Source organism: Poecilia formosa, unplaced genomic scaffold (assembly GCF_000485575.1).
Source record: "Poecilia formosa unplaced genomic scaffold, Poecilia_formosa-5.1.2 Scaffold29, whole genome shotgun sequence".
In the NCBI taxonomy this organism is placed as follows: domain Eukaryota; kingdom Metazoa; phylum Chordata; class Actinopteri; order Cyprinodontiformes; family Poeciliidae; genus Poecilia; species Poecilia formosa.
In genome coordinates, this window is record NW_006799968.1 from 2,053,540 (window position 1) to 2,065,305 (window position 11,766).

An 11,766-nucleotide genomic window follows, 5' to 3' on the forward strand; every position below is an offset into this window, starting at 1 on the left:
GTAGAGCGGTGGACCGCTCCAAGATGGCCGCCCTAAATCTCGTCAGCGACAACAGGAGAGAGCGGTCCATGAGGCGTCTATTCTTATATTATGTCTATGGTCCGAGCTTTGTCACCTTACAGATATTTTAAACCAATCCTTTATCACTTCCACTATTACTTTGAAAACGTTAACTCTGTCAGCTATATGAACTTCATCCAAGCTAGAGTGTTGAGCTAGCTAGCTAACCAGAATCCGCTTCCCTGTCGGCTAGCCATAATGTAACTTTTTACACTCTTGCTTTGCTACTGGTATAATCTACGAAGCCCTCAAGGGGACATGGGAATTTAACAACGCAAATATGACAGAAGTTACACTGGCAGTGCTATTTTAAAGCTGTGTGATGTTAAAACAACACTCAGACTCTTTATTTAACTCTACACCTGAGATTTTAACACTGACGTTTTTCCTGTGTAATGAGGTCAGTGCACGACAATTTCCACCCAATGTAAAGCTAGTGACAGTACAGTCTCCAACTTGAATTTGAGTTTATAAAGTGAATATTTAAATGAAGATTTATCGAGTGAGGCTGTAGAAGTGAGGAGAAATGTTTTCTTGGATACATATCAAACTGGCACCTAATAGATTTAAAGATACATATTATGAATCAATTTTTTTTACTGCTAACACAAACAATTCTGGTAGTATTCTATTCAAGATTCTTGAGTGTTTCTATCTGTTGTTTTGAACCTTGAACTCTGACATCATGGGGAATGGGAGATTGGTGGTTCAGTCTCATTGTATGCATTGGGTGAGTGCTCCTCAGGTTTTTACTTGCTGTGTTTAGCGATCTGATCAGCCGCTATCTAAGTATCCCATTTGACTCTTTGTACCAGCTGATTAGTGGTTATTTTGACACTTCTTCTATCATGACTTCATGTGATCTATTTTCATTGAACATTTGGTTTGTTGCAGCTTCTGGCCCGCATTGTCTCTCTGATGTACGCAGGCCTACACTTTATTACACCACCCCATCATAATTGATGAAGAAAAGTGTCTTCATTGTTTTTAAGGCTGTTTTTGTTGAGTGGAAGAAAACAAATCAGTTTTTTTTGTTGTTGTTTAAATCCAAGGTGCTCACCCATTGAAAGAAAAGTGCTTTTTACATCATGTGCTGTCAAAGCACATAAAGATGTATTCAATAGTGGTTTGATCAAGAATACACATGTATAATTAAAACATATATTGTATTTTATTAGCGACATTGATCTTTTGTTTTTGCTTTTAGAGTGATTTGCCAAGTTTATGTCCTCAAAACATAATTGATTATTGATCACCTGCTCTACCTCACGCACTGTTTTTTTTCAGTGCTCAAAGGTCAGGTGGTTTATTCCACATGAACAGTGTTATTGGGTAGTAGAATATACTCAGGATAATCCATGACTCATATGAATAGTGTATGTCAAATACAGCTTCCACTGAAATTCTCTGGACACGTTCATATATATATACCTTGTGCATTGGACAGTCCCTCAGAACAAACAAAACAAAACATTAATAAGCAGCTCTTATTGGCACCATTTTGTTTTGCATATTCGGTTTGCCAAAAATCCCATGAAATTCCCTGAGGAAAACACCGAGGTTAATCGAATGGGGGAAAGTGGAAAAGAGGAAGGAAAAATAAAGTGACCAATGAAGGAGGAAAGGAAATTCCCCAGTAGTGAAAGTACTTAAGATTTTTAACTGACCATAGAGCTGGTTACAACCTCTGTTTGTTTCGCTTTATAAAGCTAGTCAATGATCTCCAGGATTTAATTGTGTTGTTAGCTTACAGCGCAGTGACAATGTCTGAATGAATTTGAATTCTGTTATTTTGAATTAAACCTATTATTCTGCCAGTACATGGAATTATTATTATGATTTTTTATTTATCACAGCCAATGTAGTTTTATCATGCTCTCAGACCAACCCCAAATTTAGGACAGTGCTTAGTATTTAGTTCATGTGGCTGGCTTAATATTGCAGAGAAAGGTTATTTTTGGTCAATGGCTTGAAGAACACTTGTATCTCATTTACAGAAGAAATACAAATTTGAAAATGGCTACCCAAGGATAAAACCCAACTCTATTTTGTTAATATCAGGCTTACATAGCTCCTAGTGTTGTTCTAAAGCAGGGGTGCCCAAAGTCGGTCCTTGATGGCCGGCATCCTCCATGTTTTAGTTCTCTCCCCGGTGGTAGTAACAACCTTTTCAGCATTTCAATGTTCTTCTTAGGCCTCTTAACTAGCTTTCATTTGATCCAGGTGTTAAACCAGGGAGAGAAGTAAAACACACAGATGACTTTGGACACCTCTCCTCTAAAGATAGGAAAAAGGTATACTTAGTGCAATATTTACTTGAAAGTACTATTCAAATTGGATTATTGTAAATATTTGTTCATTTTTATTTTCAAATTGTTGATGCTGTGAAACAACTTTACTCAGTCGTTACTTCATCACACCATTGAACCCCATGCTGTCGTGCCTGAGCTGAAAAATATGGTACTAATGCCATAATAAAAACTAACTAATTTACTTAACCCATAAAATTAATTAGTTTTAGTAAACTGATCTTGTTGTGAGTCAGTTTTAAAAACATGTTGTAATTTAAACGATTTAAGTTCCTTTTAGCAGTTTTAGCGTAAACAATTTCTTAGAAATACCGATTAAAATGTAGATGAAATATGTGCGAATGTTACACTGAGTAAATTTAGTCTATTTACGCATTTGAGTTGTTGTGGGATTTTCAATTTTACTGTTAAAGACCGTTTTTTCTGTCTATAGTAAGTAAATTTCCATGCAAAGCTAAAATCAATAACGTAATGGACGTGCGTATTTTATTTCCAGGGTTGTTTCGGAAAGCATCATTCGTGTCTGGCGGAAATAGTGGGCGGAGTAAATAAATGCACAGCCGGCTTGGGGAAACGGTGAATGCACCGAGGTTCTCCTTCCGCCGTCTGGATGTGCAGAGAGCCGTCACATATCGCTGGGAGGGTAAGCGTTTGTGATAGCGAAAATGGTATATTTTACTGGTATGTTTTCGCGTCGCTTTATAGATAGGAGGAATGCTCATACAGAGGTGTTTTTGCGGTGGTTAGCTGTGGCGTAAAGTGGATGTTTTAGCTGAATTAGTTCCCCGTGTGAGCTGTTCTTTGTGTCCTCCATTGCTGCGGTGACTGACAGGCGGAGGAGAAAAAAAAGCAGCAGCTTCAACAACTTCAAGTTCGCCAGTTAAACCCTCCGAATAACGGGCGCTGAATTTTGTCCTGTACTCCAACATGAAATGTTATACGTATTTTCAGTTTTTAAAACAGTCGGAGACGCTTTTAGTCAGGCTTGAGAAGACTAACCGGCTTGGTTCACTGGGAGCTAACAAAAGCTGTCTCTCTCCGTCTGACCTCACCGACACGAAGCTAACTGACGCGCTCTGATACAGCTTTCTCTACGGAACTATTTAAAAAAAAATAAAACCTCTCAAACGCCATACTTATAATTTTCTTCTTTCATTTTTCTATCTACAGTAGTTGTTTAGTCATGATATAAATAAAATAAATTAGACAAAGGTTGTCTTATCAGGTCAAAAAAATCTGGTTTCACTCTGAGTCATTTTTTTATTTACAAAAGACAGAAAAATAATCTGGCAAACCCCCCTCTTTTTTCTCTTTTAAAGAGCTTCAGTCATGTGATCTTGGTGACGGTAAGGCTAACTTTATGGCTACTGGACATGTCAGCTGACAGGAAACACGATGGACAACGATAATGGAAATGATTAGTCCAGCAAATATCCTCTGTTACTCTATTATTATTACTATTGATAGAAACTCGAGTGGGGGAGATGTGAAGATCCCAGCAATTTTGAAAATGACTTTTCAAAATTTAAAAGTCATTTTGGGTTTTCTGTTAGTCACAGTTGCTTACCAATTTAGAAAGCCCAATTGAATCCATTGAAAATTGGGAATAACCCTTTACTCAAAATTTTGCTTGATGGTATACATCAACTTTTATTTTTATATTGACATTGATGCATATATATAGAAAATGTTAGTTGGGATGCATTTAATGAGCAGGTAAAAATCCCATTTTCTAATTTGAAACTTATTTAAAAGTTTTTTGTTTTTTTTGTTATCAGGTGGGCTTCATTTGAGAGTAGTTGGACAAGAAAGTAGGTAATAAAAGACATGAGGCAAAGGTCATCAGGCCGGGATGTGAACCTGTGATGTCTGCGTTGAGGACTAAGGCTTCCATACTTTGGGTTGTGCTTTAACCCTTCGCTACCACAGGATACACCATTTTCTAATTTGACCAATGAGAGCCAGCTAAGGGAAACTTATGAGATAAGATAAAATGGCCAGATAAGGGAAACTTTATCTGGCCATTTTGATTGGTTCTTCCCAGTTTTGTTGCTCTTATGAAGCAAAAGGATATCCTCAGGTTCAGACCTAGATTAGACATTCTGAGTGGTTTTACTTACTTTATTCTCACTCTCCATATTTTTTTTTTGTCCTCTTTAGAAAATGTCCTGTGGGCTGTGGAAAGAGACCGTGGCTGTTGCAGAGGATTACATCCACCTGCGCTGCTCAAGCCCACACCCAGCCCCTCCACCTCCCAGCGAGCCGGCTGCCGCCATGAGGCGCCTGGCCCAGGACGTGGAGGCCCAGCACCAGGCTCGCTTTCACTCCCTGGCCCAGGGCTTCCTGAAGCACTGCGGGACAGACCTCTGCTCCAACCTCAGAAAGGTGATGGATGAGATGGTGGGAGATGGACATTTTAACTGGGGGAGGGTGGTGTCCCTCTTCGCCTTCGCTGGCGTGCTGGCCAGACAGCTGCGGGAACAGACGGGCAAGAACCCGGGGCCGGACTCCGGGAAGCAGCAGGAACTGCAACAAGAGCCCGTAAGCTGCCGGGCGCTGGCGGAGACCATTGCTGATTACCTGGAGAAGCACAAAAAAGACTGGCTGCAGGAAAATAATGGATGGGTAAGGTGTGTGTGTGTGTGTGTGTGTGTGTGTGTGTGTGTGTGTGTGTGTGTGTGTGTGTGTGTGTGTGTGTGTGTGTGTAAGGGGGAATGATTATTTGATGTAAAGATTTTAGATAAGAGAGGGATTTTTTTTTTGTCTACCTAAAAATAACAGCCAACCACATTTGGAAACCACCTGGCTTGACACGATTTTGTTTTTCCTGCTGGAGTGCAACTCAAGATTTTACTTCTTGATTAAGCTGCTGTTACTAACGCTGCAAAAGAACACAAAATCTTACCAATTATTTCAGGTCTGGTTTCTAGTGCAAATATCTTAGAACACTTGAAATAAGCCCAAACTAACTTACAAGAGGATATTGTTTTAAGTCAATAATGTCTTAATGAAAAAGTACCAGTTATAAGTGAAATAAACTGCCAGTGGAACTTGTGCTTTTTCATCAATATTAAGGAATTAAACTTACAATTTGGTGGAAAGTCATTTACAAGTTAGTTTTCTTATTTCAACTTTACTAACAATTTCTGCTCTAGAAACTAGACCAAAAATACTGAAGATCTTGTGTTTTTGCTGTGAGGCCAACAATTAGACTGAACTAAAAATATCCTTTAGGATTTTATGCTGCAATAAATATTTTCTTTTAATGAACACAACTGGAATAGAAGATGTTTTGGTTCCTGGAAATGAAGAGCGAATTCTATTCAATTTCACTCAAATATGCCCACACTATGAAGTCCTGAACGCTTTTACAAACAACATACAATACAAGCTGAATGGCTCCTTTTATGAATGGACTTGGGTAACACATTCACACACACACTTACCCCTCCTCCCTGGAGCAAAGCTGGCAGCTGGTTCCAACAGACGCGTAACCAGCTCAGCCAGATGGACTTTGTGGTAACAGTCAAAGCTGCACTGAATGCCAGTCCGTCTCCAAATTGAAGAGCAACGTTGTATGACCAGACAAACAAGCAGCTGTAGATCAGAGAGGGGAAAACACCTGGAAGTGACAGCAGGTGCATTCATGTCGCCTACAAGCGTGTTGCCTCAGTCTCGCTGTGACTAACACAGTGTGTGTTTTGAAACCCAATTTGGGTTCAGTTTGTTTTTAATGTTCAGGACTGAGCAGCTGCTCTTGCCTTCAAGCCTTTTTATTATGTTTTCTGGCTTGTAAACAGAAGATTTTATATATTTTTTTTTCTTCTTCTTCTTTCAGGACGGGTTTTGTAGCTACGCCCACAACGCCAGAGAAGTAAGTCAGGACTCCTCCATGAAGACGGCGCTGGTTGCTGTCGCCGGAGTCGGCATCGCAGGGCTCACCTTCCTTCTGGTGCGCTAGCTGGGCCGCCCGGCGTCCATTAGAAGTTCTCAGCTTGTCCGAAAAATAAGGAAATATTAGAATTGTAACGTCAATGCTGCAACACAAAGTGAACCTGTAGTGAATTCAGGGTTGTGATCTCGTCATTGAACCGTCCGCACAAACTTGTGACTCTCTACAAGCATCGATACTGACACTCTCCTCTTGCTTGTTCCTGAAGATTGTAAACCAATTAGAATGCCTTTTTAAAATGTTGAGTGACTGAAGTCAGTTTGCATATCTTTGGTTAATAACTGAAGCACAAACATCATTTTCTTTTCCATCTGTGCAGCTAAAGTACTTTTTTCAATTTTTCACAGACCTGGGTTTAGATTTCAAAATTATCTGCCTTTTTTGCAAGACCTGACTTTAGTTGTGTTTGTGACAAATACATTATAGTTTATAATGTGTAAATTAATATATTTATATAAAAAATAAAACCTAAAGCAGTGGCCCTCTGCAGATTGATCCACACATGATTCTGTTTTTGCTTTTCATTTAATTTTTTTTTTTCTTGTTTTTGTGAACTGGTCTTACAAGGTCAGCAGAGCTGCAAAATGAAAATGACCTCACAGTGGTGCTGACTTGGTGAAATATTTCATATTCATCAACCAAACCAGCGATCAATTGGGCACATTTTTAATCGCATCTTGCATTCCCCCTCCAAAAAAATGTTAACATATTTTCTAATATTTATTTGACTTCTTTTTTTAATAAAATAAATTGTGAAATTTGATTCTCTGGCTTGTGTGTGATGTTTTCTTCTAAAAGCTGGCGTCTTGTTTTTATAATTCGTGTCCTGGAGCCCATCCCCTTCACGTGCAGACACTTCAGCATTAATAAGATATGTTCTGTCGTCTCATCCCAGCAGCATAGGGCTCTGCTTACAGTAAAGGGATGTGATCATAAAACAGATCCATCTGAGGCTAATTCAGTCAATATGGTCCTTGTGACATCTATATGAAACCAAAAATAACCAAATTAGCTTTGAAAGTTGCATTTAAGCTCACATGTAAAATTTCTGGATACACAGGGTAACAACTGAATGAAAAACACCTAAAGTCTTTAGTTTCATAAGTTTTATATTAAAAGGAACTCATTTGAACAATTTTTTTCTTTGTTTTGACGTTTTCTTGAGTGAAAAGTTGAAGTAGTGCTACTCTTGTTCACCTCTGCTTATTTCAAAATGTGAAATTATGGCTTGTAAATTTAGCTAAGAGCAAAATATGAAATCCTCATTAAAAAGTCATATTTATGCATCTAAAATTAAGGCTTTAAAATATGCAATGGCAAGTCTTTAAATTTTGTCCTGGCTATGTAGGTTTTTTTCTTACAGGACTTTTCCATCAGGCCAACTCACTGCGTCCTATCACAAGGGGTAAAGGCAAACGGTAATAAGCTTCTTGGACTTCTAGTTTTTTAGTTTCTAAGAGTAGATTTATCGGCAGTTGGCTAGCTCCGAACAACGTGGGTTACGGCTGTCGGAGCCATATGCCGTGTGAGAGGTACAAGTACTACAAAACACCCCAAAAAGGTCAAAGTTGTTGTCTCCTGAGGGAAAATGACTTGAATGTTATTCATAATGGTCTTAAAAATGTCAAATCTGAGTTGGTGAAATCTACAGGAACCCTGACATAGAAGGGGACACTTTGTTCTGTCACTGCACCAGCACTGGGTACTGCGGTAGTCTGTGTAGCTGCAAAAAATGACCTAAACAGTACAAACGTGTCCTAACCGCTTTTAAAACAAAATTAAGAATGAAATGCAAAAAATTCCCCTTTTGTAACGGTGGCTCGTATACTGCATGCAGGAAACTGGTTGTACGTTATCCAACCAGATTCACTTTTGTAAGGCGAACATCTTAATTGTCTGCACTGATGTGACTGGAGAAAGCTTCATTTATCTGATATTTGGCTCCCGTCTATGGCCAGTCTTTGCCACTGGGGGGCCATAAAGCAAAGGCTAACTTGTTCCCCCTTCCCTGTTTGCAAGTATATTTAAATGTAAGGACAACTGAAAAAATAGGAAGTAGTTTAACAGCACACAAACCAGCTTAGCTTAAGATGAGTTGTCTATTTTGAGAAAACAGAGCTGAGAAACGTAAAGCAGCTATGAATGAACGAGGAAGGAAATATGGCAGGTTATATTTTTATCAGCTTTCAAATGCACAGTATTGTTATCAACACACCCAGTTTCGAAGCGCTGACCTCGCATACTTCCTCCTGTTTAAACTTCCTGCTGGTTGTAAGTTGGTAAAGCTTGTATAGCTTACAAAAGTCAACTAAACCTGGACAAACAAAAAGTTGGCAACACTATTCAACATTGTAGATGAAATAACCATCTGAAAAGTGTGGTATACTTCTTGTACTCTGTTAAATTTAATGTCATTTTTCTTACAGTCCAAAAGTGCAAGAAAAGATGGCCTAAACGAATCATCTAAAAATTTAAACTCCAATTCTCTAAGCAAATCAGAAACAGTCCAAAAGTAATTTTACCTTCACGTACAGCTACATACGTCTCAGAAAAACAGCTGTAGTGCAAAAAGAAGAAAAGAAAATACAATTGAAAAAGAAAAAGAAGCACAAACATAGTAAAAGGAGAATAACAAAAAAAGAAAGATTTAAAAGATCATTTCTCTTTTGGCAAAGTAGTCCTCTATAGTTCACGTCAATGTCCGACATCAGGGCAACTTCTCTGCATCCTGAACCGCTGAGAAATGACCCACAGAACCAAGAAACTGCACCAGATCGATTCAATAAGTCTGATCCATTTTTTAAAATTATTATAATTATTTATTTGAAATAATAAATAAGACAGTTAACAGTCTTCAAACCTTAAAGCGACCAGCCTGTGATGATGAGGTTGTTGTTGGACATTTAGAAAAACAAATTATGCAGCTAGATTCAGTTTTCATACAAAAAAAAGAGTTTGATCAAATAAAAATATTTAACCAGCTGAAGCTCATTCATTCTCAATTCCTTTTTAATTAATCTTACAGCATGATTATTAATGTTCTTCATTCTTGTACAGTTTAAAATACTGTTTTAAGTGCATTCGTAAAGAAAAGGCAGACATATAACATGAAAATATATGTTTTTATAATCACAAAACACTTCCATTGTAAAGAATTTATGACTAATAAAAATGAACAAGCTTATTTAATTAAGCTGATAACAAGGACCTATGTATATATTTATATATAAATATGTAATTAAGTACCTAATCAAGGCTATAGTTAATGATCAACAACTTTATGAGGCCTACTACTTTACCACATACTATTATTACACATGGACAATATGTAAACATTAACTGTATGCTAACCATTATTTTTCATTACAAATCTTTTTTTTTTTTACTTGAGAAGTAAAAGCAAAGCCCCCAAATTAAGGGAAAAGTCATAAAACATACCAATGCAAATGGATGAATCAACCTTTACCCAGAAGAAATATAACCTCGTTCCATTAAGTTTAATTTAATGACACTGTCCAGATATCAAACTAATCTCTTTGATGCAAAAGTTTTAGGTTTCTGTACTGACAGGTTGTATCTAAACAACAATGTCACAGATAAGAATCACATTATATGACTGGAAAGCTAAGTGAAAGAACATAAGCTATGAATTTGGATAATCTGTGAGAAAAAATAGAAATAATAATCAGCAAAACATTTTTCCCCCATTAGTACAAAAGTGAAAAAAAACTGTATAATTTCTGTAGCTGGTTTAGTGAAACTACTGTACAGCTGGAAGTGGGAAGGATCTTTGAGTCGGATAAAATATGTTTGAAAGATACTTTCAGCGGTGAGTAAGTACATATGCCATATATGAATACATACAGCTCTGGAAAAATCTCAAATTTTACTCTTTATAGGTGTATGTTTTAGTAAAATGAACATTTTTCTTTTATTCTATGAACTACTGGCATCATGTCTCCGAAATGCCAAGCAAGAATTTAGTATTTATTTTCAAAATGGTCAAAATAACCAAAACGATGCAGTGCTCTCAGACCTCAAATAATGCAAAAAAAAAATAAATAAATAAAAAATTTAGAAACAATATCAATGAGTTCAGAAATCAATATTTGGAGGAATAACCGTGAGGTTTTCAATGGGGGTTCATTACTGTGGACTCTAATTTTTTTAGGGGTTTTATGTGTGTGACTCATGACAGTTTTCATGTATGTATGGAACCCAGAATGAGGGCAACCAAAGGTTGCCCTCATTCTGCAATAGCAGGGCTATTGCTGGGACCTGCAGCACTGAAACAGATCATTTCCTTTCATACACAATCCAGTTTCACTTCTTGCTCTCTCTGAAGCGTTTCTCCATTCTGTCAAACCTTAGCTAAAACTGGCTGTGATGTGGCTTCCTGTTTCCTGTTTGTTGTGTTACGGTAAGCAAGTGAACCTGTAGCAGTATGAATGTAGCAGTATACCGTATGTATGACGGATTGCATTAGTATAAATTATACGAGGCATTAAGCAGTGCCGAGATCATGTAGAACGACCTCTGTCAGATATGAAAAAGGTACTGAATTAAAGCGATGGACACCATCTGATGTTTAAACTGATGAAATTTTATTCATTTTCAATTTTCTTTATGGAGAAAAGTCCTTTTTTATAACCACTTTATTGGATATACCTGTTCTATCGCTTGCTAACATATAGCAGAAGTCAACCCAGTTACCTCAACTCAATTCAAAAGTATTTTACTTAACCCAAACGGAAAATAAAATGTCGTCATAGATGGTGATGCTGTGGTAGCAGTCAGTCTTGCAACACGTCTGAAGAAGCCTCTGACTGAAGACCTTTGCTGCATGACAGTCTAATGATTGCTATGACATGCTAACAATTTGATATCAGCAGAAAACATATTTTACATAACATGTTCTAGACAACATCAACAGAAGTTGGCAGGCACTGCTGATTCATTTGTTTTTGCCGCTCATCTTTAAATCCGAGTCTGGTTAGAAAGCCGAGCAGAGACACAAAGAGGGAGGCGAGGGAGTTTTCTTCTTCTGCTTTGATTCTCTTTCAACTGCTCTTGAGTTTGAGTTCATGGTTCAGATACTGTTTGACCTTTTTGAAAAGGCAAACGCGTAACTCGATGCGAATAGGTATCTAGACTTTATAAGGACGACTCAATTAAGTTCTGATGTAGCTCCAGAACGGAGGATAAAGGGGTTTAATTGACTTTCTACATGCTACATGGAGCTAAATTTCTGTGGTCTTGATTCAATGAAGCGTTTGACTCATTCAATGAAAAAAAGGAGCGGTTTTCAAGGCAACAAAGGTGGTGCTGGCAAGGTCTACCTACTGAACCTGTACCTGGTGAGCATACAAAGGTTTCAGCTAGAAGTTTCTTTTTTAATCACTAGTTTTCACATGTTATGTGATGCAAAAAGTTGAAACTAAAGAC

The 11,766-nt window shown here is 37.7% G+C and overlaps 1 protein-coding gene across 2 annotated transcripts; it reads left to right on the forward strand.

Annotated features, from left to right (window-relative positions):
* The first annotated feature begins 2,272 nt into the window (after positions 1–2,272).
* Positions 2,273–7,084, forward strand: bcl2l10 (BCL2 like 10). 2 transcript variants are annotated; one of them, XM_007549050.2, is made up of 4 exons: positions 2,273–2,354; positions 2,866–3,012; positions 4,530–4,994; positions 6,208–7,084. In XM_007549050.2, exons 2-4 carry the CDS (start codon positions 2,950–2,952, stop codon positions 6,328–6,330), a joined length of 651 nt encoding a protein of 216 aa, XP_007549112.1. In that variant the 5' UTR covers positions 2,273–2,354; positions 2,866–2,949; the 3' UTR covers positions 6,331–7,084. The 2 variants fall into 2 exon arrangements, with proteins under 2 accessions (XP_007549112.1, XP_007549113.1); XM_007549051.2 differs by lacking the exon at positions 2,866–3,012 and having other exon boundaries at positions 2,284–2,354.
* The last annotated feature ends 4,682 nt before the right edge of the window (positions 7,085–11,766 follow it).

Excerpts from the sequence above, each read along its gene's own strand:
- bcl2l10 (XM_007549050.2), top strand. The coding sequence starts at position 2,950 with ATGCACCGAGGTTCTCCTTCCGCCGTCTGGATGTGCAGAGAGCCGTCA. Across the intron at positions 3,013-4,529 it reads CGTCACATATCGCTGGGAGG|AAAATGTCCTGTGGGCTGTG; the intron begins GTAAGCGTTTGT and ends TGTCCTCTTTAG. Across the intron at positions 4,995-6,207 it reads TGCAGGAAAATAATGGATGG|GACGGGTTTTGTAGCTACGC; the intron begins GTAAGGTGTGTG and ends TTCTTCTTTCAG.